The 27,435-nt window shown below is 35.2% G+C and overlaps 5 protein-coding genes and 1 pseudogene across 7 annotated transcripts; 3 read left to right on the forward strand and 3 right to left on the reverse strand.

The window, feature by feature from the left end:
- The first annotated feature begins 5,650 nt into the window (after positions 1-5,650).
- LOC125195044 (family of serine hydrolases 2-like) lies at positions 5,651-7,378 on the forward strand. The gene is made up of 6 exons (XM_048093249.2): positions 5,651-5,778; positions 6,316-6,408; positions 6,506-6,604; positions 6,667-6,717; positions 6,798-7,029; positions 7,214-7,378. The coding sequence occupies exons 1-6, from the start codon at positions 5,656-5,658 to the stop codon at positions 7,351-7,353; spliced, it is 738 nt and encodes a 245-aa protein (XP_047949206.1). The 5' UTR covers positions 5,651-5,655; the 3' UTR covers positions 7,354-7,378.
- A 250-nt stretch (positions 7,379-7,628) lies between these two features.
- Positions 7,629-9,041, forward strand: LOC125197138 (uncharacterized). Its single transcript, XM_048095848.2, has 6 exons — positions 7,629-7,784; positions 7,962-8,054; positions 8,129-8,227; positions 8,295-8,336; positions 8,428-8,659; positions 8,769-9,041. Exons 1-6 carry the CDS (start codon positions 7,662-7,664, stop codon positions 8,894-8,896), a joined length of 717 nt encoding a protein of 238 aa, XP_047951805.1. The 5' UTR covers positions 7,629-7,661; the 3' UTR covers positions 8,897-9,041.
- Positions 9,042-12,652: 3,611 nt separating this feature from the next.
- On the forward strand, positions 12,653-16,320 carry LOC125194047 (uncharacterized). 2 transcript variants are annotated; one of them, XM_048092048.2, is made up of 2 exons: positions 12,653-12,875; positions 13,783-16,320. In XM_048092048.2, exons 1-2 carry the CDS (start codon positions 12,869-12,871, stop codon positions 15,870-15,872), a joined length of 2,097 nt encoding a protein of 698 aa, XP_047948005.1. In that variant the 5' UTR covers positions 12,653-12,868; the 3' UTR covers positions 15,873-16,320. The 2 variants fall into 2 exon arrangements, with proteins under 2 accessions (XP_047948005.1, XP_047948007.1); XM_048092050.2 differs by having other exon boundaries at positions 13,795-16,320.
- A 123-nt stretch (positions 16,321-16,443) lies between these two features.
- LOC125194048 (proteasome subunit alpha type-3-like) lies at positions 16,444-19,253 on the reverse strand. Its single transcript, XM_048092051.2, has 9 exons — positions 19,056-19,253; positions 18,896-18,979; positions 18,555-18,628; positions 17,748-17,834; positions 17,583-17,667; positions 17,350-17,396; positions 16,949-17,014; positions 16,761-16,851; positions 16,444-16,655 (listed from the first exon to the last, which is right to left on the reverse strand). The coding sequence occupies exons 1-9, from the start codon at positions 19,197-19,199 to the stop codon at positions 16,584-16,586; spliced, it is 750 nt and encodes a 249-aa protein (XP_047948008.1). The 5' UTR covers positions 19,200-19,253; the 3' UTR covers positions 16,444-16,583.
- Positions 19,254-20,748: 1,495 nt separating this feature from the next.
- On the reverse strand, positions 20,749-23,501 carry LOC125196212 (hypersensitive-induced response protein 2-like; annotated as a pseudogene). The gene is made up of 6 exons (XR_016128958.1): positions 22,867-23,501; positions 22,086-22,296; positions 21,770-21,890; positions 21,593-21,684; positions 21,391-21,487; positions 20,749-21,313 (listed from the first exon to the last, which is right to left on the reverse strand). The product of XR_016128958.1 is annotated as a hypersensitive-induced response protein 2-like (transcript).
- Positions 23,502-23,620: 119 nt separating this feature from the next.
- LOC125196211 (putative cytochrome c oxidase subunit 5C-1) lies at positions 23,621-25,515 on the reverse strand. Its single transcript, XM_048094633.2, has 2 exons — positions 25,202-25,515; positions 23,621-24,061 (listed from the first exon to the last, which is right to left on the reverse strand). The coding sequence occupies exon 2, from the start codon at positions 24,044-24,046 to the stop codon at positions 23,852-23,854; it is 195 nt and encodes a 64-aa protein (XP_047950590.1). The 5' UTR covers positions 24,047-24,061; positions 25,202-25,515; the 3' UTR covers positions 23,621-23,851.
- Positions 25,516-27,435: the final 1,920 nt, after the last annotated feature.

The raw sequence follows: 27,435 nt of genomic DNA on the forward strand, positions 1-27,435 counted from the left end.
AATTAAAAATATAGTTCAAATTAAAATTGAATTTAATTTCGGTTACCGGTTGGTTATAACCGATAACCGACTTGGAGCAAAATATTAAACCGGAACCGACCCGAACACCGTAAGTTTCGTGTTAGGATGCCTTGAATCATTGTTTAGTTGATCAAGCTGAAGGGTTGTAACCTGAGTTGATCAGTTGTTAGGTTCTCATTGAATCATTGCTGAGTTGATCAAGCTGAAGGGTTGAGCTGATCAAGCTGAGAATGATATGTTTCTGTTATTGGGCTTAATTGTTGTATCAAGCTCAATCTGTCTTTTGTACCTATTTATATAGAAGTAGGGCACGAGAACTTGTTAGTAGTAGCAACCTTTTGGAATCGGCATCTTTGTATCTGTATTCGCAGCCATAATACAATTTGTTTTTCGTTCTTGCCCGTGGACGTAGCCAACACAACATTGGTGAACCACATAAATGTTGTGTCTATTTATGTTCTTTTGTTTGTCGATTACACTATTACCCTATTTGTCATAACAACCGGTTCCAGTTCGGTTCTCGGTTAACCGAATAACCGAAAACTGTTTACCCACCCCTAGTCATGGTTACTGTTCTTTAAAGTTTAAATAATCAAATTCAACCCCTTTTAACATCCAACTTATATTTATTTAGTCTGAAGTGTCATTAGTTTGGGAAGGGCTAAGTATGCATTTCGAAAATTTTAAGAAAAATCTCAATAGAAAATATATATAAAAAAAAAAATATATGAATTGGGAAGGGCTTAAGCCCTCCCCCACCCCTTACTATGTCCACCACTGTGGTCAATGCGTTTCTATGTTTGTTTCTCACTTACTCTTTCTGTCCACAAAAAATAGGGTATATTTGCCATTTTTGGTTGTCCACGAAAAATAGGACACATTCAAAAAAGGAAAGTTTTCAACAACTTCTTTCTTACTTTTTTCCCTTCTCTCTTACAAATAATATGGACCCCATATTCCACTAACAATACTTCTCTCTTACTTTTTTCCCTTCTCTCTTACTTTATCAATTCTACATTAAAACACGTGTCATTCACAATATGCCCTATTTTTCGTGGATGGACTCCGTCCCCGAAAATTTGTCACTTATTTCCTTTTTCGTCCGTCCCTAAAAATTTGTCACCTTTCACTTTTACCTTTTTTTGGTAGTAGACCCCACATTTCACTAACTCATTCTCACTCACATTTTATTTTAAAACTAATATATAAAAGTATGACTCACACGCCACTAACTTTCTCAACCCACTTCCTATTACATTTCTTAAAACTCGTGCTAGGTCAAATGGTGCCAAATTTTAAGAAACGAAGGGAGTACACGTTTTAGGAAAATAAGGCTAAAATGGTCAGGGGTAGTTCCAAAGTTTAGATTGTACATAGGAAGGTTGTTCTAGTTTTGTTCCTAAGTTCACATGTCATTCATACTAGTGCAATTCATATTGAACTTAGAACCCATAGGACCCTCACCTATATACACTATAGCTCTTTGCCCCATTACAACCTAAATAAAGACCTTAAGGAGTTAGCTTTTGTCAGTAGAACTCTAACATCAATGGTATGACAAAATGGATGAGAGAATGGTCCTAACAATTCTGGTGAGGATTGAGTGACCGAGTGAATCCAACAGTTGGGAAGATAGAAGCTATCTTGACAAACAGACAAGCATGATTAGGTAGAAGAGGGGAGGGAAAAGAATCTGAGACTGTAGACAATTGGATTGACCTTAAGCTTGTGGGGACAATTGCCAATCAACATAAACCAGTTCTATCCTTCCTGCTTGATTTTCTTTTTTTTAGTGTCAATATGTTTAGTTGCTTCTGTGTTTTTCTTTCTTTTCTAGATTTTTAAGTTCTGTTCTTGGTTTCCGCTGTTTTCCAATAAGAACCATGCATTGAAACTTGCCTCTTTTCTTTTTCTTTTCTTTCATACTTGAGGACAAGTATGAGTTAAGTGTGAGCAGTTTGATGAGGCTCGTTTCATGCATGTGTTCCATAGTAAAACTGCACCTAAATCCGTGAACTTATAACCCTTTTTGAGTCAAGTGTGTGTGAAATTCGATCGCACAAATCAGAAGAGAGAAGGCAAGAATCAAGGAAATGAGGAGAAAACGGCGGCAATAAGCTGATCAAGTCAACATTTTACCAGAACCAGCCAGAGTTCTGCATTGGAAAGAAAGCAAGAGACCCCACCTAAGAGTGTGAAGGGCAGTGTTGTCATATCGAGGAGGTGGTACCTGATAAGGCTAATTTATGCATTGGTTATAGGAGTAAATTCAACAATTTCCTGGGTCTAACACATTTTTTAAGTCGGGTTATGTAGAGAAAATCGCCAGGTCGAGGAAACGAGAGAAAAATTTGCCGGGCGAAGGAAAGGAGCAAAAGAGCAACAATTTACAAGACGGAGGGAACTTCGAAGACAAGGGAAAAATAGCGAATACAAGGAAGGATCTAGAAGCCGTCCGTCTATAAATACTGGAAGCGCATACAAAATTGGGAGATCTTTTTTTTTACGCTCCAGCTTGTAGTTCTTAGCTCATTATTTCAATTTTCTCTACACACACTCTGCACCATGGGATAATCTGGGGAGGTTCACATCTTGATAGGAAGTTAGTCTGTGCACCACCGTCTCTACGTGAGGCGAAGAAACAATTGCTTTTAATTTCTATTTTTTTTGCTACTCTTGAGTCGAGTCTTCGTTGTTTGAAGCTCGGCGACTGTTTCGTTGTTGAATCACCGTTGAATTCTAGTTTATTTTGCTATGGAAGTTTACGTTCTGTTCTCGATTTACGTTGATCTCTGTATATTGTTCACTTTGCATGATTTTCGCACTTGATCTGTTTTGTCGGAGTTGAATTGTGCTGGAATTATAGTTGATCGGAAGAATTTGGTTAGATCGGAGTGATCGGAGATGGAATTTGCTGTGAATTGTTGGGGATTGCTTGGATCCGGAGCGGATGAAGCGTCCGATATTTAGATCTGTTGAAATTCTGCATGGATTTTGAAGTTTAGTTATTGTTTTCTCATTTACCTCGTCTATCGATAGTAGATCTGTTCTAATTTTCCGTTTGATTGTAATTTCATCGTTTAATTCGACATGCTCTGTTCCGATTTGATGTTTTATTCTGTTTTCTGCATATGTGATCATGGATCGTTGGAGAGGATGAAGTTAGTTGTTAGTTAGAACCTGATTTGCAGCTTTATTCCGTACTTTTTCTGTGTTAGGATAATGGTCCCCACAGTTCATCTTTCATCGATCTAGCTATTTTTTAGGAAATTTGTTCACTAGGTCTGGTAAATTGCGTTGTTAACGTGTTACTTTGTTTAGATCTATGTTTTCATCATGCATGTTTTCATTATATTTTTCTTTTCCAGGGTCTAGCTGTTAGAGTAGATCATTTGCATTTCCTTAGTCTAGTAGTTAAGTTCTCAACCCAAATTTGCGTGGCAGTAGCCAAACCGTTCCAAGTCCTCTTAACTCTCACTCGCGTCCTATTCCTCTTTGTGGGTTTGCCACTTGCTTCTCTATGCTAGTTACAGTGTAGTGGGTTGAGGTATTATTTTCTTTGATAGTAGGTTGTAGGTGAGTCCGACGACCGTAATCATCTTGGTTATTGAGTTCCTAGACCTTGTAATCTAATGAATTCCCTTGACCTGGGGATTATGAATTAATTGATATGTATTGTGCCCTCAGCTTGACCATCAGTACCCTAGGGATCCGAGCCTTACGCCTCCCTATATAAAGGAGTCCAACACACGAAGAGAAGGGAGTTCCCCCATTTTATTTTTCTGCGTAGTAGTTTAGGGGGATTCTCAACAGCTTTATTAGAGTAGATTAGAGTCTTCGCTCTCTTCCAGAGTTGAAACTAGAGCTCATTTCACTTCCTTGTTCTAGATTTTTGCACACACGCACTTTGTTTTGTTCTATTAGCTGCTAGTTTTTTATTCTGGTGTTTGTTTTCACGCATAATTTCCCGTTTCCGTTATGTATTCCATCCCAAGAAAGGATGATGAAACAATTTCCTGCTTAGTTTTGATGTATTGATGCTTTAATGTTTTAAATCTGAAGTTCTGTTTTCATTTTCCAGCTTCGTGTTCTGTTTTATGCTTGATGTTTTAGATCTGTTTCTATTTTCGTGTTTTATGTTTGGTATCTTAGCTTAGAAGTGTTTATTCTGTTTTTATTCGCTCAGATCTGTTGTTTCATGTTTGCGTCGTCTTCGTATGCTTAGATTTAGCAGTTCCTGTTTCGCTTCTTGCATGAATATGTCTTAGTTCTTGTTTTTACGTAGTCGTAGCTTAGATCTTAGGAGTAGATTTAAGTTTGATGTGTTTTCTGATGTTTCGTCTTCTTTAACTTTCCAGATCTGTTCTCTGTTCTGTTTTCTATGTTGATTTATTAAAGAAGATGAAGTTGTTAGAAAATTTTTACTTTACAGTGCTTTTTGAAGTGGACTGTCCCCGTTTATTCTATTTGTCTATTTATAAAAATTTCAGTCAAGTTGATCAATTAGTTTAGTTAAGTTGTTCAGTTTAATTTATTTTCCATATCTAGTAGTTAAAACTTAACCCACCCCCTAAAAAGCGTGGCAGCAGCCAAGCAACCCAAGCCGTGTCATGCAAACAAACCCTTTTAACGCCTTATCTCTGTGGGATCGATCCTTACTTCCCAATACTAATCAAATAATATTAGTGGGTTAAGGTTTTTGACAGCACTCTTTTTAGCTCTTCCTTTCTTCTCACTCGAGTCGGACGTGAGCCGAGTTGATCAGCCCGAGCTTTTACCGGATACACTCACCCGCATTCTTACAGGTAGCAGGCAGAAATAGGCGGGCTTGATCAGGTCGACCATCCAACTTGAACAGCCCACGACGACATATTAGGACACGAAAAGAGAATGAAGAGAGTGAAAAATGGGACTGATCTTGGGATTTTTGGTGGTTTTGAGTGAACATGTAAATTTCAAAATGTTGGGTACTAAAAAGGTGCAAATTCCATTTTCTGGGTACTAGTTTTGTAGTTCACTCTATTTTTATACTTCCTTCGTCCCATAAAAATATAAGCATATAATATTAGTAGATAGTGGATTCCACATTATTATACCAGAAATGATCACCTAATCCGGATCTTAATACATTTCCTATTCCACCTCTCACAAATATGATAGTGGACCCCACTATTATATTTTATGCTTGTGAGGGGTGGAGTAGAAAATGTATTAGGATCCGGATTAGGTGATCCTTCCGGTTATTATACTATTCTGATGGTGGTATAAGTTGTAAATGATTTATTCATCGGAATAACTTTTTATAAATGAAAATAACTTTATAAATCGGAATAACTTTATTCATCGGAATAAATTGGAATAACTTTTTATAAATGAAAATACCAATATTCATCGGAATTGACAAAAATGAAAAGATAGTAATTTACTCATTAGATTGTGTGGTCCATTTATTCAAAACTCCAAAATTTGTATTTGTCACAACAAAAAAAACATGTTTCTCAAAAAAAAAATAGGAGTATGTGTATGTGTGTCTAGTAATAGTGGAGTATTAAACAGAGTTACACGTACGGCAACAATCCTATCCAAGCATTCGACCATCCTAACCACTCTCTTCCACTCGTCATTTTGTGAAAAATGGAAGCTGCAAACTTTGGAAAGAAGAAAATCTTGTGCTTACATGGATTCAGAACCAGTGGGAGCTTTCTCAAAATGCAAATTAGCAAATGGGATCCCTCAGTTTTTGCTCCCTTTGTCCTGGTCTATATTCTAAACAAGTGATCTGAACTTTTTATAGCAATGAAATGAAATCTTTGTTTCCAGTTAAATTATGATATATCAACTATACCTTTACTAGTACTTGCTAATATTGAATCATACATAGACTTTGATTTAACTTTTGGATACTAAGATAATGATTCAATGGGCCAAGTCTTAGCAACTTTCTTCACATTAAATCAAAATATAGTATTATAATTGTTAGTAATATTATGTCTTAAATCTATATGATTTGTTGCTATCCTATGTTGTCATATTGGGCCCTAATTGTCATATTGGCATAGCCCATCATGTGTGTCTACTTTTATAAAAGTAGTGCACAAAACTCTATAATACAATCTGTTCTCGCTTCTTGTCACGTAGCCAATACAAGTTGGTGAACAATGTAAATCTGTGTCTCTTTACATTACTGTTTTTTTTCGATTACTCAATTACCCTATTCCATCGCAAATAAAATTTGTATTAATAAAAATCAATTCTACAATCCGTTTTAACGAATGATATTTCAATGTTGTGCAGGATTTCCCGGACGGTATTTACCCAGCAGGAGGGAAATCCGAGATTGAGGTCATATTTCCACCCCCTTATTTTGAATGGTTTCAATTCAGTAAGGTCAGCAAAAAAAATATTTACATTATGCTAGAAAATCAAGATAGTACATTAGCATGAATTTGTAATTGATGTTGCTAAACACCGCGTTTATGTTCAGGATTTTACGGGGCAGACAAACTTGGAAGCGTGTATAGACTACTTGTGCAACTACATGGAGACAAATGGTCCATTCCATGGGCTTTTAGGCTTCTCTCAGGTGAAAAACAATGTCTCTTTTGCTTATAATCAATGTTAAATATCTCAAGGCTCATTGCATAGTTTTCCATAAGGGGCTGCATTATCATCACTTCTACTTCATATCAAGCACAAGTGCTCAATAATTAATGAGCAGATGAAAAACAAAATTGATGTTTATTTGAAATCTTGATCAAGATTGTGTTTTTATGCAGGGAAAGATACTGAAGCAACATCCTCCTATAACCCTGTTTGTATCCATATCCGGGTCGAAATTTAAGGATCCAGCCATATCTGAGGTTGCTTACAAAGAGCTCATCAAGGTTAGGTCAGTTCATGTTGTTGGCGAGAGAGATTGGCAAAAACTGCCTTCTGAGGAGCTGGCTGCAGCATTCGACCGCCCTTTGATCATACGCCACCCTCAAGGCCACACCGTGCCTCGCCTAGGTACAGCTACTCTCTTCATCTGATCAAAATAAAATTTCCAACATCCTATATTGTGTGTTGTTAGTTAAATAGGAAAATATATTTGGCTTTCACTTGAACAATTTGGATCATCAAGACTTTGAGAGTCTTTGTTTGAAGATTGTGTTACATGAAGGGAGACAGATATACATTTTTTTTCTTGCAGATGAAGAGGCTGTTGAGAAGGTCTGTAGCTGGATTAGGCATGGTGTAGTGTTGCACCGGAGCATCAATGTCAGAATCAAACACGAAAACAGGAAAAAGACCAAGAATGGAGAAAGGAGTTGGCTGAAGGGAAAACTGTGAGGTGAATAATGAGACAGAGCTATAGAAGGAGAATAGTCTATGTTGTTATTGGAAATGAATTTTTTGTTATCAAGACTATAGTTATTGGTATATAGAAAGTAGTACTATTTTATTGTTGTTTACTGAACTAATTTATAATGTATCTAAATAAATTTATACCTCCAACAAATTTCAATTTGAAGGGTGCCCACGTGGTAACATTCCTAACCAACCGATCTACCAAACTTCAAAAGTTAGTTGCCTTTGAGAAGCCCTTCTTGTTCTTATAAAAAAACACAAACACACACTGGTCAATCTATGTGTTGAATATGGAAGGTGTGAAGGTAGCAAAGAAGAAAATCCTTTGTTTGCATGGATTCAGAACCAGTGGGAGCTTCCTCAAAAAGCAAATCAGCAAATGGGATCCTTCAATTTTTGCTCATTTTGACATGGTATATATGAATATCTACATTTTCATCAATACTCAAAGTTTCAATCTTTTCAAACTGTACTACTTTAATACATATGGTAGTACTACTTTACTACTAATAATAGGATAAAATGTGACCAACTCTCTTCGAGCTTATGATCTAGTCTAACAATGCTAAACTATGTTGAATTTTGTGAAGGATTTTCCAGATGGAATTTACCCTGCAGGAGGGAAATCTGAGATTGAGGGCATATTTCCACCACCTTATTTTGAGTGGTTTCAATTCAACAAGGTATGTGTGTGTAATCTCAGTGTGCTAGCTAAAATCAAGATCAATATTCTTATAAAAACCGCGTCTTTTGTCAGGATTTTACCGAGTACACCAACTTGGAAGCATGTATAGACTACTTATGCAACTACATTACAACAAATGGTCCATTTCATGCCTTTTTAGGCTTCTCTCAGGTGAAAAACACAGCCTTTTTTTTATTGCTTAAAATCATCAACAAAATCTCAAGGCTGTTTTCCACAGGGAGCTTCATTGTCAGCACTTCTACTTGGATATCAAGCACAGGTGCTTCATTATGAAATTCAGAAAAGAAAAAAAAACATAGTATTATATGTTCTTTAATTTGATATAGAAAAGTGTGTGTTGATCGATGCAGGGAAAGATACTGAAAGAGCATCCACGTATAAGTCTGTTTGTATCCATATCCGGGTCGAAATTTAGGGATCCAACCATATGTGAGGTTGCTTACAAAGATGTGATCAAGGTTAGATCAGTTCATTTTGTTGGGGAGAAGGATTGGCTAAAACTTCCTTCTGAGGAGCTGGCTGCAGCGTTTGAGGACCCTTTGATCATACGACATCCTCAAGGCCACACCGTGCCTAGGCTAGGTACCACGAGCCGATCTCTTAATTGCATCTAGTGTTGGTTTAGGATGATATTGGTTTCAAAGTGTTGGATCCTCATTTGAATGCAATGAATCAACTTATTTTGTTGCAGATGAAGAGGGTGTTGAGAAGATTTGCAGGTGGATTAGGCATGATGTTGTGTTGCAGAATGGAGAAGTGAATGAGAGTGAGGTTAAAGAAGCAGTTCCAATGGAGAAAAGAGAAGAAATTGAAGCTTAGAGTTGATCAAGAATGCTCTTTTTAGTTATGTTTGCAATCATTTTTATGTTTAGAGGTCCTATGGTTTAGCTATCTACTTTTTATTCATTTAAATAAAAGAGGTTTCGTTAGTCAAGTATGAATAATATAAAATTGATTTTATATATTTGCACTATGTACGACCAACATCATTCTAAATTTTATCCATACTCAAAGTAATTTGGGAGTATTTGTTTATTGAATTCCTGGCCTCAATAATAATGTGCATACGTACTCCACTAAACTATACTCTATTAGTATTTGTTATTATTTCGAACTAAAAGTCAATACAATGACATAATTTTAACAATAAGTGAAAGAAATTTTTTTATTTTTACTCTTACAAGTTAAAAACTTGAACCACAGACAAAAATGGGACTTTGTATGAAGTCAATATATGGAGTACTTATTTATATTTCTAAATTAAATCAAAAGTAATTTGTGATCGATTATTTTGTATGGACCACGACAGGATCGGTCCAATATTATTATAGTCAAAATTTACATTATGAAAGAATAGCACATCACATTAGTGTGAGTTAAAAAGGGATGGTAATTATTGAAGACATAGAACAAATCAAAGTGTAACATTTAAGACACCATCATTATGTATGCACGTAAATCAATTTCTTTTCATAATAATCTCGAGTTAAATATTCTTATTTATTGCATCAATACTCATCTTCGCAATGTTCCTCAAAGCATAGAACAATTAATTAATTAATTACTTCTGCACAAAAATATTACTACAAAAAAAAATGTAACAAATACACAATTTTATCATTTACTTATTGTATCAATACACCTTCGCAATAATGTTCCTCAAAGTATAGAACAACTAATCTATTAATTAATTACTTCTACACAATAAAATATAACTAAAAAAATTGTAACACAACGTTATATTGTTCTATAAAAATAGGAACACTTTCCATTATATTTGTTCCATAAAAATAGTCAATTTCTATTTATGAAAAGTTATTTTCAACTCAATAGTCATACATATGTTTATTTATTTACAATTTATACTATTAGAACACAACATTAAACACTAATAATAAATGTTTTCTAATATACACTAAAACTATTTTAACTGTCATTCTCATAATCTCTCGTGTCATTTCAAATATCTTTATTTTTATCGAACGAGGGAGTAGTAAATATTATTCCATCCGTCTCTAAAAAATATAAATATTTAGTTAGACACGGATTTTAATGTATAACTGATAAAATAAGAGAGAGAGTGATAAAGGGTAGTGTAAATAATGTTAGTGAATAATTGGCTCCACATAATTAGTAGTAGTCTAGTGTAATGTTTTGAATTGTAAAAAAAAAATGATATGCATATAAATTAGAAAAATTATTTTTTAGGAATAAACTAATACTCCTCCGTTCCATAGTAATAGAGTCATTTTGGTACGTTCTATAGTAATAGAGTCATTTTCCTTTTTAAGTAAAAATCAACATATTTTTCCACACCTACTTTACTATATCTTATTTTTTTCTTTCTTCATCTCTTTTCATTTTTCATTTTATTCTCTCTTTACTTAACTTATCTAACATAATTTTTTTTAATCTTCGTGTTGAAAAGAAATGCATCATTATTATGGAACGGAGGAATTAAGAAAAGGAAAATGTTTTGGAGACATAATGTCTCCAAGCCATAATGCTTAAAATGGTAAGTATATATTATATCATATTTTTAATTAAATTTATATTTTGTATATGTACTTTATTACCCCTACATTAATTTGTTTACTAAATACACCTATTTAAGGATATAAATTTTGATTATGCATAGATGATGCATGCATTTAATAACATGTTGCAATTATCTAATTGTTTAAAACATGATTTGATAACTTTTTTTATATATGCCCATTTTAATGCATTTACTTAAAGATATTTCTTTAAAATTTTAAATATTAATTTTATTAGCTTTATATATTTAGTGTACATTTTGTCTACAAATAAAATAAGATTTATCAGCAAACCAATAATTTCAGACTTCTTAATGAATTAGTCTTTATAAATGTGAATTTAAATAATTTTTAACAAATAATTAGCGCTATAAAATATAAATAATTAGTTATCTAATATTTTTTAACTGTAAATACTTAGAGTTACTATAACATATGACAAAAAATAATTACTTTGTAATTATAATACTATAATCTTCAATATTGATAAACTTATTCTTTTAATCACTTTTTATCCACAATAATCTTTAAAAAATAATAAATTTTTTAGCTCACTTTAATATAACACCCAACACATTAAAATTTGATAATACTATATTATATATTAATACTACTAATTAAGTGAGTATATGGTTTTGATTTTAAGAATTCTCTAGTTCTAATTTTTTTTTTTTTTTTTTTTTTAAATTCTTAAATCTTGGACCATTATAGTTGAACCTCGATAAAATCATATGTTCTTATATCATTTATTTCATATTTTAAATATATTAAAATATTTAACTATAACATGCAATAAATTAAATTTGATACATGGTGTACGAATGCTAATTGAGTCTAGTGTTTATGATTTTAAGTTTAATTCTTTATTTTACAAAATTATAATTTCTTTAATTTATAATTTTTGAAAGATTATGTTTAACAGTGATCAATAAATAATCGCATGTTCTTAACTTATATATTTAACATTTTAAAGCTACATATTTAATATTCCCTCACTCTTTTTTTTTTGCAAATATTAGAATTCCTAACTCTAAACAAATAATACTCCGCACTATCTTATAATATTAGCAGAGTTTATGATTTTTATTACTTTTAATTATTAATCAATTAGTAGTAGTTGACATGTGGTATATTAAAATAATCTAAAATGAGAAAAGTAGATTCATCCAATTATTTTTGTATTAAATTAATAATTTCTTTGATTTTTAACATTTAAAACGATAGATTTGAATCTGAATAAAAATTAATTGTATTTTCTTAACTCATCTATTTAATATTTTAAAACTAAATAGTTATATTAAAATATTAGACGCCCTAGCTTAATTAAATAAAAAATATTAAATTTAGTTAAAGCAAAGAAAAATAACAAAAAAAATTGAAAAGATAATGAAAAAATAGTATATTATTTTACTATATAAACCAATTTGAATAAGATAAATGTTTAATTTTTTACATATTTTTTTCATATACTATTAAATGAATGATTTCATTGTTACTATATTAACAAAATGTTTCAGAAAATTTAAGGAAAAAAATAAGTTATGAAAGAATAGCACAACGTAAAATCTATTTGAAAAAGCATATGATGCTATTTAAGTAATCAAATTATTTTACAATTAAATATAATAATTTAGTTATGTAGTGTGTTAATTAATACTGGTAATCTAAATTACTGATTTTTTAATTAATTGTTTTAAAAATTTACACGACAAGAATGGTTTTGATTGAAAAAATTTTAAATTCATTACTCTAGTTGCATGATTAAGTTTATCTCCAATTAACATATATGCATTTAGATAAGAATAATTAATTTGGTTAAATTTTCCTTATTTAGGTATATATCTATTTAATACTTTAATGTTAGGATAAATTAGTCACAATGTTATTATGGCTTGAAGACATTATGTCTCTAAATCACTACTCGAAAAGGAAAATGTTGTCTCTAAATAGGTCTTATTTTTCGGGAAGAAAGGGGTAGAAAAATAGGAAAACTACAAGAAGAGTCAACAAATTGTTCCAAGAGAAAATCATTCACTCTTTATTTGAATATTAGGTAGTTAATAGATTCCATATGCAGATGCGATAAAATATTATGCACTTCCCTTCTGTAAAAGGAAGGCATCTTTTATGAAGCATTGTTTGGAGAGAGAGAAAGAGAGATAAGCGCGCGGTTGTTCTATGACTGCTGCTTACTGATGTCAACGATCTAGACCCCGAATTCACTCACTATCTTCATCGCTTTCTCGTCTCTGCTATGGAAGGTAAGCAACAATTTCGATTCGTTTCTGTCTGAGCCCTAATTCTGTTGTTTTTTCTTTCACTTTCCCATTTTTACTTCGGATGCTTTTCAGTTTAGGCTTAATTTTGCCGTTTTGGGGGATCGTGTGTGCTGAGTTCCTCAATTATTTAAGTAGTTTGTGTAGTTCGCGATTCGATGATCCAAATCAGCATTGATGTTTTTTCATTTATGATCTATGCGTCATTTTAATGTATGCTGTTTAGGTACTAACGCCGTTCTAGTTTATAGATTTAGGATTTTCATGAAATTTATTTGCGTTTTTTGTTCGTGGTGCTGTCATTCTGGCTAAATCACCGGCCAAAATTGTGTTAAATTAATGTGCGCTTCCATAGTATATGAGTTAATATGCCTTAGAAGTTAGAAGAGCTCTAAAGGTAGCGGAGCTTTTCTTGTGATTATTGATTTTTAGTATTAGTATTAGTGTCAGGTCATATTGCTGCCTGTCCCTTCAGTTCTTGTAGCTGAGTTATACTCCACATAGTTCTCGAAATAACCTTTTTGGAACACTACCGGGTATTTATGTGTTATTGCTGTGTGCATGTGCAATGAAAAACAAAATGTAGTTAATCTGCTCTGCTTGGGTCCTCTGAAACATTGAAACACATGCTTGTCCCTAGATTCATAAAACCTATCCCAACTGGAGCTGGTCGCAGTAATGGCAGTTCATTTGCTCTTAAATAAGTTGACGATGAATAGAATAGTCATCTACTAGTTTGTAGAGGGAAAAAGCTGAGAGCTTGTGAGTTATAGTTTATACTTGCACTTGATTTTTGTAGTCTCTTACAGTCTTACTTATTTCAAATATAAGTTGATTGGTTCGTAATGTCCCAAATTGTGTTGTATGGAATTGAATGACATATCTCTACCAGGTATATCACCAGATCAGGAATCAGCAGATTCAGCAACCAGAAAGTCCAGTATCTCCTCAGGTGGTAGGGCTCAGGAGAGAAAGGAGTTTCTTTATAGATTTGTGGACAGTGAAGAACTGAAAGCAAATCTTGAGGAGTGGCTTGAGGATATAGTTGAAGATAATCCGAGGTCTGCCTTTGATCTTCCTTTCGAGTTAATAGATCTTCAGAAGTTTGATTATGCCCTAGAAGGTGTTCCCTTTCAACAGCTAATTCGGATGCCCAGTGCTATTTATGCTTCTACATCCAGTGACGTGGAGGCGACAGCTTATCTTGCTCTTGAGGATTTTTTGCATGCAAGTGTGAATGGCATGTGGGAAGCTTTCTGGGGGCCTGAAGATAATATGATGCCTTTCTATGTTTCCTCCCTATATGAAGGAAACTTGAAATTTTACCAAGCTGAGCAGGCCATAGCAAAAGGTAAAGTTGGAGGCCTTTGTGCATCGGCTATAATGCTAAGGAACCCAAGACATCCACAAGGGAAGTGGGATGATATCATTGAGTTGGCATTGCTGAGACCTGATATTGGAAATCATGCTTCAGCAGAGGAGAACTCTAATCCTCCAGTCTCTACTATTTGTGAAGCTTTATTCCTTGCTTTCCGTGTGCTGCTTGCCAGAAGCATCAGCAGATCCAATATCCCTCTGAGTTTGAATTCTGTGTTTGTACTTCTAGTTGACTCTAATTGTGGTGGCGTCATTAGAGTTGAAGGTGATTTGAGTAAGCTGGACTGCAATCTGAATAATGTCTACGAATCTGCGGCCGCATGGATAAAAAACCATTCAAAAATTGCAATCTCATCTGTTGATAGGATCTGGAACAAGCTTGGAAATGCTAACTGGGGTGATATTGGGGCTTTACAGGTACTTTATGCTACATTTCAATCTATAACACAATATGCTGGAATGCCTAAGAACACTATAGAAGATTTAGCTGCTGACCACAGCTCCCGTCTTCAAGCCAGGAGGATTGAAAGGCAGTTGGAGAATACAAGGGTGAATGGTAATGGTTTATTTCGCTTCCAACATCGCAATGCTTCACCTGAGATTGTAGAGGTACAAGAGGAATCTGTTAAAGTGGATTCTGCAAAGACACTGAAGCTTGAAGTAGGATCTGTATTGATGGTGGAGGATTCAAACTGGCAGAAAGGTTATCAGATAAATGAGGTTCTGAATGATGGGGAGATTCAATATTACATTGCATCTCCCATTCAAGATTCAGGAAAGGCTCACTTTCTGTATGTTGGTTCGCATCCATCACAATTGGAACCAGCTTGGGAAGATATGAAGCTATGGTATCAAGTTCAGAGGCAAACTAAAGTACTCGGTATTATGAAACACAAAGGATTTTCCAGTAAGTATCTTCCCGAAGTGATTGCATCGGGCCAGGTGATTCATCCTGGCCAGTGTCGGAAAACAAACACAGGTGGAAATTGTGATCAGCCCTGGTGTGGGACTCCTGTTCTAGTGACCAGTCCAGTTGGTAGGACTGTATCTGAAATGGTGAGAGCTGGCCAGTTCGGTACTGACGAGGCTATTAGGTGCTGCCATTATTGTTTATCTGCTCTCTCAACCTCTGCCTCGTCTGGGATTCGGCATGGGGATATCAGGCCAGAAAACATTATCTGTGTAAATCCTGGTCTCAGGCAGCCTTATTTCGTCCTTATCGGTTGGGGGCATGCCATTTTGGAAGAAAGGGATCGTCCGGCATTAAATCTTCATTTCTCTTCTACTTCTGCCCTTCAAGAAGGGAAGTTGTTCTCTGCTTCTGATGCTGAAAGCCTAGTATATATGCTCTACTTCTGCTCTGGTGGAGATTTACCTGTTCTGGATTCAGTCGAAGGAGCACTACAGTGGAGGGAAACAGCTTGGTCGAGGAGGCTGATTCAGCAGAAGCTCGGTGACATCTCTGCTGTCCTGAAAGCATTTGCAGATTACGTTGACAGTCTATGTGGTACACCATACTCCGTTGACTATGAAATCTGGTTAAGAAGATTGAAAAGACAGATTAACGAAGGTGACAGTGGAAAGGAAGTCGAAACATTGAGCTAGGATCAAGCCATTTTGTTAGTCGAGAGCTATATCCCATTTTATCTGTCCCCAAGTGACTTTTGTGTGATTATGATGTACTCTGAAGATAGACCGTGCCCCGCGTAATTTTTGGGGTCGTTTATCTGTGGTGAAAACACACGGTCGAGTGGAGTTTCTACCTCTTGGTTTGGTGATGGGGCTCTTCCTGTGTACAGCAAACCAACACAAGCTGAGGCGGCCTAGATCTCTTTGGGAACCGAGGCAAGAACAGGTTAACCGTGATGAGATTGAAAAAAGGATTCACTTCTGATTCTTGTTAACAATTATCGTTTCATCTGCTTTTGTTATATAATTGTTATTCTGTCATTAATTCTTGTAAAGAAATGAGCTGTTCAGCCTATTGACTGGAACACGATTAGTCAATTCTTGTGTATTAGTTTCAAGTATTGCTAGATTGTTTTTTCATCTACACCATATTGGTATCTGAATCCGAGTTTTACTTTTGAACTGCTCATAGGGGGCTCTCATGTTAAAGTGTTTGACAGATTTGAATCCAACATTTGATCCATCAAATGATCTCACGCAAGAAAAATAAGTGCAAGCGTCTCGTATCACCAATTCACCATAAATGAAGTCTATTAAAACGAACACAAGGTTTGATACTATGTAACAGGTGGGAATCAGGAAAACAGAAGAGAAAGGGCGTTAAGGATCTCAGCAAAACCCAAGAGCTTAATCTGCATCCATTTCTTCAAGAGCAGCTTTAGCTGCTGCCTTGGCTTCCTCTAGTAGATTTTCCGGAACCTGGTCAGTATACGAAATATAAACATTACGTGGTGAGCTCAGGAAAAGTTGCAAGAGGACGTAAAAATTAGCTACGGATACCTAACATACTAAACCAGTAATTACCTTTTCATGCTGGCGGTTTGACTCATCACAGACCCAGCTCAGTTCGAGTTCAAAGGCCTTGTCCTTGGCCTCATCGTGAACCCCATAGATGCTGCTCATAAAAAATCCAGGAGAAAGAAAAATGAACCACCAACACATATAGAAAAATAAACTATATGCCAAACATCATTTTAGAAGACATGACTCACATCTTGGCCACCTCAATGACACCTTGTCGGCATGTCATCTCTGAAAGCTTTAATTTTTCTATCTCACTGAAAATTTAAAAAATGTTTTAGCATCAGCAGATTGGGATTAACATTAGATAGAAAGAAAAATGCATGACAAATATGAAGTTCTGCATAAGTTGAAAAAGCTCTTCACCACAATAGAAAATGATATGAAGTCAATAACATAAACTAAGGAGGCTGAATGGCCTCAGGAATCAAACCTATAGCACTCTAATGCAACATAACGAGAAAGAGAAAGTATCGAGTACAAAATTGAAGAGATGGGAGGCTATGAGTAGGTTTTATTTCCTTCCTTTTGGATCTCATTTATCCATGATTTACAAAAATTGGTGAACCTCAAACCAGAAACAAAAACTTACGTTTTAGCAGCCTGTCTTCCTTTTCCAATGGCTGCACCGAAGTATCTCTGTAGCAGTAAATATACAGATCACAAGGGTCATGTAAAAGAATCAAGCTTAAATTTTCATAGAAGTACAATGAAATTTAAGGGTCAGAACACTACATATAATTCAAATTTCAAACTATACTAAGACTAACACAAATTTTAGATGCTATAACCATCATTTGCGAGCTACAAGAGATAAAAACTCACATAAGATATTCCAGAAGGTTCGATCATGTACAACTGTGGCCCATCCCTATCATAACCTCCCACAATCACTCCACAACCAAAAGGCCTGCAAAATTTAATGTAAGATTTAAAATGGAAAATCGGGCCAAGAAAATGAAGTTAAAATAGAACAGATGCAGTATCAACCTGAGCCACCAATAAAGTGTGCACAAATGCACATAACTAGCCACTCGTTCCGCAAGTTCTTTAACAGGAATTGCTTCACCATAAACCCTAGAAATTAAAGATACAGCAATATGTGAAGATATATGCCAAGCAATATACAACAGAATACTAATTCTTGTAAGCAATTAACAAGTTAAGTCATAGAGAGGTAACCAAAAACTTATGATGCTAGTTTCTTTCTGAACCATCATGCATCAAACAGAGAAAAGTTGAGTAGATAAAATGCAGGCAACAATTTTTAGTGATTCATCTGAGGTAGTACAACAATTTTCCAGCCTGAATTTTGTACCACTAATTTTCATTTATTTTTAAGCTCATAAACTGCAGTTTCTGTTCATACTATATTACTATCTCATATACATATCCAGCCTAAAGAATGCTATATCCCTGCCCCTCAATTGATGAAAATGAACTGTCTAAACGAACAAGGGATCACCCTTTGGTATCCCAGTTCACTCCTATTCCGAACCTTAACCTCTGAACTCATGCTCTAGAAATCCACATCTCTATGAGATCAAAAAAGGTGCACCCATACATCATTATGTATCAGATTTCAGTTTCACCTGACTCAGCTGTTCAACAGAAGCTAAAGGTACTTCACCTTATTGAGGAGAAATTTATAGGGCAGCAATTCAATCTAGAGCTTACATATAAAGTTTAAAAAATAAGAATATCACTTCTCATCAGAATTATTTCCATGTAGGAGTATGCATGCTTACAAAGAATGTTGGAAGAGTTGAGAACCAAACAAGCGTCTAAGAAACAAACCTCTCATAATTAGTTGCTTCAGACTTTGCTCGTGTAACAATCTGCCTGCCATCAGCAGCTAATCCAGCAACAGCCTGACAATGGTCAAACAACATTAGCACAAGCTATAAAACCTGAAGGCCAGAAGCCTAAAATAGCTCAGGAAGCAGCTTGAATAACAAATACCTAGAAAAACTTAACAGCTGGTAAAAATCCTACTGATTTTCATTAGCTTTAGTATAAATTACAGCTTGAGCACATAGTAGATCAACTTATACAGAAATATGCCCTTTCAATCTACAACTACTAATTATTTTTATATACACATATGGAGAGGGAGAATTAAGGAAAATTTAGGGTACCATGCCGGAGTGGCGATGAACGGAGTGGATTCTTCGATTGGAGCCTGGCAGCAGCATCTTGGAAGCAATCAGCTTCTCCACTCCCTTGAAAAACATCCGAGAAGTGAGAAACCCTAGCAATCTAAATTCAAGAAAATGATTAGTCGAAAACTTGGTTTACCATGACGATACCGTCTTTGCATTTGATGGCAACGACGGTGCCGCTGTTGTCGACGGCTTTAGCGGCATATTCGATCTGGAAAACGCGGCCGTCCGGTGAGAATGTGGTCACCGATAGATCGTAGCCTGTGCCTATGCTGCTCATCTTTCCCCTATCTACTGATGTGCCTTTTTTTTTACTATATATTTTCTTTTTTGTTTATATAATTAAAGAAACAAATATGTGTAGGTTTCTTTGTTGACAAGACTCTACGAAGATGAAGAGGGGTGAATTTGGAGAAAATGAAAAATGTTTTATTGCGGAAAAGCCCCTTCCCTAAAGTTCTTCCTTCCTTCAGACCTCCTCCATTCCTAATTTCCTATACTCAAAAGTCAAACCTTCTCAATGCTCCATGCGTCTAATAAAAATATGTGCATTTGAAATAACACGTGAATTAATACACAAGTGGTAAAGTAAAAAAAGAAGAAGTAGAAGGATAGTTAAAACAATGGTAATGAATAGTGGAACTCATATTATCATTAGTTTTGAATGAGATGTAATTGTGTGTCATAATGGTATAAATTGTAAATGAATTGATTTATAAGTGTAATGAATTTGGGATAATTTTTCATAAATGTAAATGTCTATATTTTTATGGGATTGATGACATATTTTTAAGATAGTGTATGTGTGTGAGAGTAAGTCAAGCGGTAGAAAGAAATTCATTTACCCATAAAAAATACTATAATGAAATAAATATTACACTAGAATTCTAGATTTTTCTTATTTCATTTTTTATTCATGTTTCTTTATTTACTTGCTTTAGTTGTAAAATCTCTTTTTAAACTCAAATTTTTCGGATAGTGTTAGTCATGAAATTGCAGTACTTAATTTAGTCATTAGTACTCATAATCTATTTTAGTCTTATGGGATGGGAAAGGTGAAAAGTGACTAGGAAAATAAACTAGGATGGATTGAGATAAAATGAAGGTGGTGGAGTGGTAATGGTGTTATATAATGACGGTCACTAATTTTCGGTCGAACCGGCCAACTCACCTGGTCCAAAATGGCCCAACTCTCAACTGATTTTATAGTACTAACCGAACCAGACTAGGCACGGTTCGTCGCCAAACCGACTAGATTTTTAAAACATTGAGGTGTACTGAGATCTTAATTAATCTCACATTGGACAAGCAGAAAAACAATGTACTCATATGTAGTTTGACACATATTTGTCCGTGCGTACCCATTGATCGGGTCGTCCAGAGCGAACATTGACATGAGAGGTGTCTAGATACATTCGTCCAAGTTCATGCTATAATATAAGACATTTGTAATGTCTCTAACGGTCGACCGTTACAATCTAATTATTAATAGGAGAGTTGAATCTGCATTGCTTCTACTAACTCCATGAGTAGTAGACTTTGCCTATAAATAGGGAGGCATATTCATGCATTCTCGATATCAAGACACAATTCTTAGCATTGCCGTAAGCTCCCTCTCGATAAGTTAAAGGTTGTCCTGTGAACCATCATTTAGTTCGTTGGAATTCGGTTGTCAGCGGTGCCGCTACATCCGATACAAAACCATTTTATCCTCGAAAATAACCGAGGAGGGAGAGATTACTTGGAAATGAAATGAACATTCATCAGAAAAGACATCTCGGTTATAATTACCTTGCCAAGAGGCAAAAGAGCTTTATAGTACCAATAGATTGATTTTGCCGAATGCATGTAGAAATCATTGATATTTAACACAAAGAATGTCGTTTTCGTCCCACAATAGGCAATGCGGCACCCAAAGTAACAAAATTACATATTTAATGACAAAATAAAATCTTCAAATGCAAATTATGATCGTCTATAGACAGGAAGATATACACACATCATTGTACTTAAACAGAGTCCGAGGCATGGAAACCAGGCATGGCACTCTCGCCCTGAAGGAGGCCGTTCCGGATCTGCGTCGCAATATCCTTAACGGCCCCAGGTCCATGAGGGATAAAGACAGCAGAGGACTTAGACGAAGCACCGATTTCCTTCATCGTGTCAAAGTACTGTGTGACGAGGACCATGTCCATCACATCCTTAGAGCTCGTCCCAGGGACGTTCTCCGAGAAGGCAAGCACACTCTCCCTCAGTCCATCCACGATAGCCTGACGCTGACGAGCTATACCTAGCCCGGACAGGTACTTGGATTCGGCTCTCCCTCGGCTCTCTTGATCTGCAAGATCTTCTCAGCCTCGGCTTTCTCAGTTGCAGCGACCCTGAGCCGAGCAGCTGTTGCAACAGCGATGCGCTATCAGATAAACGAAAATGAACTCATTATAGATTGAGCATCCGGCTCGATGACTTACCTGCATTTATCTCATTCATAGCCCTCTTGACTTGAGCATCCGGTTCGATGTCAACGATCAGAGTCTGCACTATCTCATATCCATAAGCAGACATAGCGTGCAAAGACAGAGATAATCAAGATTCACTTGGTAATGGTATAGTATAACCAGTATCATAGCGCGTAAACATGTATCGTCTGTCAAGAGCATACGTATACGCTACCTTTTCAAGTTCGTTTTCCACAGCCTTAGCTATCTCATCCTTCTGCTCAAAAGTGGAATCAAGATCCAGTTTCGGTACGCTTGCCCTGATGACTGTCACGAAATTCACACAACATCTCAACCATATTATTTACGTTTCTAATCAGCAAACACAGTGAGCATGCTTTGATAAACGTACCATCAAAAACATATGCTTGGATCTGCTCCTTGGTGTTAGATAGCTTATAAAATGCATCAGATGCTTTGTCGGACAGTGCTCGGTACTGGATCGAAGCAACCACATTCACAAACACGTTGTCCTGGATGATAAGAAACTCGTATAATTGTGAAATAACTAAAAGTGCAAAAGAGAATTCTGAGTTACAAACTGATTCAATTTTCTCTTCTGATTTTTAGTCATGAGATATTTGGCTGAGCTACTTCATATTTTATACGATTTGATGAAAACGGTTCGAGAAATGAGAAGTTGAAGCTGCAAGTAAATGGCGAGCGACCTTAGTTTTTGTTTCACAGCGGACATTGAGCTGCTGTAGACGTAATGATAGGGTACCGGCCAACTGGTAGCCAAAACACCATGGGAGGCAATGGCAGCCGGGCTCTAGCACCTCTTGAAACTTGCCAAATTGTTCCTTCACGGCAACATTGGACTGATCCACTTGAATACAACCAAGCGTCTGACCCATTTTTCCAATTCAGATGACCGATCTGAAACAGTTTAACAAAAAGGTTAAAGCCACATCTATATTAGTACATAATTGCATAACATGTTGTATTGTCTCTTGGTGCACTAAAGTGGAAACCAAAACTTAAGGCTTTAAAATGAAGTGTGCATTGAAAATTTGAAATACACCTATATAGTATATGAGCTAAAACTATTAGCTTATAGATCATGATTTCTAGAATCTGATCCATGCTCGGAAAGAGAAGTAATCACCGGTCATAACAAGCACGCAACGAAGGGCGAAAAAGAATTGGATTTCAAGAAAACCAGAGCTTATGTTGGGGCTCTAAGCAATTTCATTGCTTGTAAAAAACTCATCTTTCATTTCGATCTACTTCCAACAATGGCATCAAAAATGAAAAACGAATGATTTTTTATGAGAATAGTGAGCAGAATTTACCTTTATTGTATACTACTTTTCGAAACCATTTCCTTCTTTTGCACACACAAACATAACAACAGATGAAATAGCACACATACTATTCAAAATCATCAAGATTTGTCAATTTCTTCACACACACACACACAGAGTAGAGCTAGGAGAGGAGACGTACTATAGACAGAGCAGAAAGAGGTAGCTGGGGAATTTTCACTGGGCTTTTGCAATTCTTGATGAGAAGAAAGTAAGAGGTATTTATAAATCCTAATTATCTGTAAATATCGATGAAAGAAGTTGGCAACCACCATTTGTAAATTGTAATTGTGTCTCTCTGTCAATGTCATTACCGCAAAAAATGTCTCCATTAAATATAAAGATTATATTTTTTATAGCATGATATCGATACTTTTACAATTATGCCACAATCAGTCAACAATTTTGGTTATAGAAATTCAACAGCTGAATTTTAACAAATGTCATGCGAATTTAAACCATTAAGCATCATCTTTAAAATTGTAATATTTCATTGCAATTTGCAACTAGATTCTCTCTCTCTTGTAAATTTAAGATGGAGATATTTGCATTCTTGTGGAGGAAGAGCTCCGTGGTAAATTCTCGTGTTCACGCAACAGTCATTGACTTCTCAAAAAAACAAACTCTGGTCTTCGTGTATAAAAATTCCTTATCTTTATCATTATTAAATTAAATCATGGGCGCGTAAATAATGCAATAACTACGTTATTTTTCCAATTCAAATATATATAACAGTTTAGTGGCTACGAAAACTCTTAAGCCACTAAACAAGAAAGAAAACAAGAGAAAATCTGTAAAACATCGATCTTGAAACATAAAATGAGATGTCACAATGATAGGATGTTGCTGATAATATCTTTAAATATTTCAATGAAAGAGCTGGATGAACTTGAAAGTTGAGGGCAAATATGTTCTTAAAATATTCAACAGTCAAAGAGCTCGTGATACATTCAGTCTTATTTTATAACACCTCAATATCAGAACTGAAGGAAAAAAAGATAGTAAGGTGATCCAAAGAAATCAAGAACAGTAAGTCTTTAATGTATTGTAGTTCGAACTTTGCAATCTCTCTTACGAGTCCAGAAACTGAATAAGGGACTAATCAAGAATTTTGTTTCAGGAGATATCTATTCTTCTGAAGCAACCACAGTGATTTCACCTTTATCTAGCATGTCGTAGAAAGCCCTAACCTTCCGTTGCTCATTCCAGTGGTGCATCTTCCACACGCTACCTGCAGCAATGCCAAGTGCAGTGGCAATGAGTATCTCCTTCACAACGCTTGGTCCCTTCAATGTGGCATGGGCAACTCTATGACCAGCCATTTTAAGTGCCTCAACCTGCAGTTAGCACCCAGCTCAATTTAATCGTAATAGCCAAGCCTTTTCAAAAAAAAGGATAAGGCTGCGAGCATGGCTAAGCACGGACAGTATTTTTGGAAAAAAAAAGAGAATGAATACAAGCAACTGGTGAAATCATCCAATCGTGGTGGAATAAGGGTGTAAAGCTGCCCAGTCACAAGCATGTTAACTCCACATATCCTATTTAAGCAAGATGCCAGCATGAAATGTTGTTGATGACAATCAAGTTAAGATTAGGAAACTTGCAAGCCTATTCTAAAGATTGGAATACAAAATGATTTCACTGAACATTGGAAATATAAAATTTTCCAACATGTAGCAATAATATTCCTTCCACATGCCCTATTTCGAGATTATCTCTAGCTTACCCACACGGGACAAAAGCAGCTCTCACGGATCACAGTTTCCCACGTGGTAAAATTGATTCCAGACTTCCAGTCAAGTAAACATTGTAACAGATCCCTATTAAAGATTGTATTTTATTATCTACTACTATACATCTTATCTTTGTGTCCTCATTTATATTTAACATACAACCAAAGACCGGAAGAGTGCAGTTAACAATTACACTGACCAAGAGCTGGATAATGTAATTCCTAACTGCAGAACTAGCTCGATAAAGTTGCGCGCATTCAATTTTATGGAATTTAGATATCTTTTTACTTTTTAACAGATACAGTAGAAATTAAGATGTATACTTACTAGTTACTACTACCATTTTATACTCCATTTAACACTAACCAGTAGCACAAATATATCTCAGCATTCCCAAATCTAGCACAATTGGGGAATCATAATGGTAATATTCCATGAAACCAGCTCAGGAGTAAGACAACACAAGTGATGGAAAGGAAACTATTCTACAAATTAAGCAAAGCATAAACAGCAGATCAAAACGGAACCAAAACAAATAGCATAAAATTAGATTGATAACTTAGTAATCAAAGTTATCGAACAAGATCAAGAACAAATAATCGAATTAAAAAGGCCATTTTAAAGTGAGCGCGGCAATTAGTTACATCGAATTCTACACAACCAGAAGGGAGATGAGAACAAAATTCGACACCCATAACCTATTTCAACATAAACAAGTCAGAAAGGGAAAGAGCAAGAACGCACCGCAGTTAAAAACCTCGATCGAAATTTGAGGCACTTTCGTCCCGTAAAATCTGCGGAAGACTGAATCAAATATGGGAATTGTGTATACGGTCACAAATTAATGAATTATAGAGAGGAGTTCAATTGACTCAATTAATATGCCAAATGGAGGGCCACATCAGCTCAAACAGAAATGAGAAAGAAGGAAAATTGAGGGGTCTAAATGCAAATGAGGGAGAAGGAAAATTGGGTATGAGTGCAGAGACTCTCTTCTCTTGATACTCCCTGAGCGCTTGGGCTAGGATTGTAGATATGATGCATTATCTTAGCTTAATTCTTGTCATTGTTCTGTTTACCATTACCCTTACAAAGAATACTCGATGCCCTTCATCATTATATCCAGACTTAGCTCAATTTATGCAATTTGGTATTCTTATACTTTCTGTTATTAATAAACTGATTTGGGTGTTTATTGGTGTGCTGTGGTGTCGATTAAGATGTGGATTGTGCGCGGGGTGTGGTTGAGCTTGCGATTTCAGCTATTCCATAACTAAAATCGCAACAAATTGTCAAGAATTGAGATCGAAAATGCAATATTTTGCTCTAAAATAATACTCTGATTGAACTAAACATACCGAAGGACGTGAACAAGGCATCGTTATGTATATTTATTAAAAAAATTTGTTCAATTTAAACATATACACATTTTAGAAATTTGCTCCATTGTGGAGTATCATAATTGAGACATTTTATGAATGTTTAAATTAAATAGTGTAAAGTAGAAAATATAATAAAATATACCGTAAAATACTAGGGTGCTAAAATAGAGACTGATAAACCAAGGGTAAATAGCTAAAAAAATATACTAATACATTAGTTTTGGTCAATCTAGATTTTATCACGAACTTAATTTTGGTAAAAAAAAAAATACACTTTTTTGTCAATTTAGATTTTTATCGGGGTTAAATTTTTTGGTGAAATTAATTTTACGTGGTGATTGAGATGTTACATCATTTTAAAGTATCCACAATAGGGAGGACACTTCCCTGGACAAGCCACTTTTTTTTGTCCTCGGCCACTTTTGAAATATCCACGGCCACAAAAAAAAGTTTCCACAACAACAGTGGACATTTTTTGGCCACATTTTAATTTTTTTTTATATTTTAATTCAATTAGAATTAAAATTATCGGACTAAAAATAATTAGAAAAAATATATAATTTAATAAAAAAATTAAAACTAATGAACAAAAACCAAATCATTTTGATTGGACTCATTTGACCAAAGTAATCAAAACCCATTTTAAAAAGTCCAAAATTAACCTATATTCTTCCTCATTTAAAAAAGCTAAAAATTAACCAAATCAAAACCCTACGTAGAGCATCCGCAGCGGTTAGTGGAACGCCGTCTGTCCGTCCTTGCCGCTAGCAAGGACAAGCTCATCCGCCAATGTACGTCGTTCGTCCGTGCCAGCGGCACAGCGCTACTCTTAAATAAGAGCACGTCCGTGCCGCTGAGCAGCCCTACGTGGCACCATGTGATTGGCCAACGGCTTAGCCATTGGCAAAATTAATTTTTCTTTTTTTTAAAAGAAATTTAGAAATAATTCGAAATTATATCAAAAATTAAAAAATGTATATATTTTTAGATTCTCAAAAAATAGAGCCGTTTATGGACGGTTTTTTTGGATTTTTTTTTAATCCCGAAATCATCTATAAATACACACATTCATCATCCACTTTTCACATCAAATTATCTATCATTCTTACTTTTTCATTATGAAATTTTATGGATTTTAATTACGTAATTTTTAATTAATAGAATTTTAATTATGTAATTTTTAATTTTTAGGAATTGATTTATGTAATTTTTAATTATTTTGTAATTTGTAAGAGTATTTCGGGTATTTTTAATACATTTTAATATTGTGGAAATGTTTTTATTTAAATTGATTAATAGAATGATGGGACCCTTGAGCTTGTCCTTAGCTATCCGTGCTCTTAGCTAAGGAGAATGAGTAAAAGTGGGTCCGGGCCCACTTCTGTGCTCTTAGCTAAGAGCACGGATGGGGATTTTCTTATCATCTTCTTCCTCATTCTTCTCCTCTTTCTCTCTTCCTCATTCTACTGATTTGAAAAATAAAAATAAAAATAAAAATGAAAAATTCAAAATCGACGCCGCCGCGGCTCATCTGTGCACAATAGACCACCGCGGACACCGCCAAGCCACTTCCCACCCCGCCACGTCCACGCCGTC

This window comes from Salvia hispanica, chromosome 4, assembly GCF_029641045.1.
Source record: "Salvia hispanica isolate PSC_SH4W2 chromosome 4, Shi_PSC_v1, whole genome shotgun sequence".
In the NCBI taxonomy this organism is placed as follows: domain Eukaryota; kingdom Viridiplantae; phylum Streptophyta; class Magnoliopsida; order Lamiales; family Lamiaceae; genus Salvia; species Salvia hispanica.

Bases quoted from the DNA above. Each gene is read 5' to 3' on its own strand.
- LOC125197138 (XM_048095848.2), top strand. From the start codon at position 7,662: ATGGAAGGTGTGAAGGTAGCAAAGAAGAAAATCCTTTGTTTGCATGGA. The intron at 7,785-7,961 runs GTATATATGAAT...AATTTTGTGAAG, and splicing joins TTTTTGCTCATTTTGACATG to GATTTTCCAGATGGAATTTA. The intron at 8,055-8,128 runs GTATGTGTGTGT...GTCTTTTGTCAG, and splicing joins AGTGGTTTCAATTCAACAAG to GATTTTACCGAGTACACCAA.
- LOC125194048 (XM_048092051.2), bottom strand. From the start codon at position 19,199: ATGAGCAGCATAGGCACAGGCTACGATCTATCGGTGACCACATTCTCA. The intron at 16,852-16,948 runs GTGAGTCATGTC...TTTTATGAGCAG, and splicing joins GTCATTGAGGTGGCCAAGAT to CATCTATGGGGTTCACGATG. The intron at 16,656-16,760 runs GTAATTACTGGT...TATACTGACCAG, and splicing joins CAAACCGCCAGCATGAAAAG to GTTCCGGAAAATCTACTAGA.
- LOC125195044 (XM_048093249.2), top strand. From the start codon at position 5,656: ATGGAAGCTGCAAACTTTGGAAAGAAGAAAATCTTGTGCTTACATGGA. The intron at 6,605-6,666 runs GTGAAAAACAAT...CTCATTGCATAG, and splicing joins GGCTTTTAGGCTTCTCTCAG to TTTTCCATAAGGGGCTGCAT. The intron at 6,718-6,797 runs GTGCTCAATAAT...GTTTTTATGCAG, and splicing joins CTACTTCATATCAAGCACAA to GGAAAGATACTGAAGCAACA.
- LOC125196211 (XM_048094633.2), bottom strand. From the start codon at position 24,046: ATGGCTGGTCATAGAGTTGCCCATGCCACATTGAAGGGACCAAGCGTT.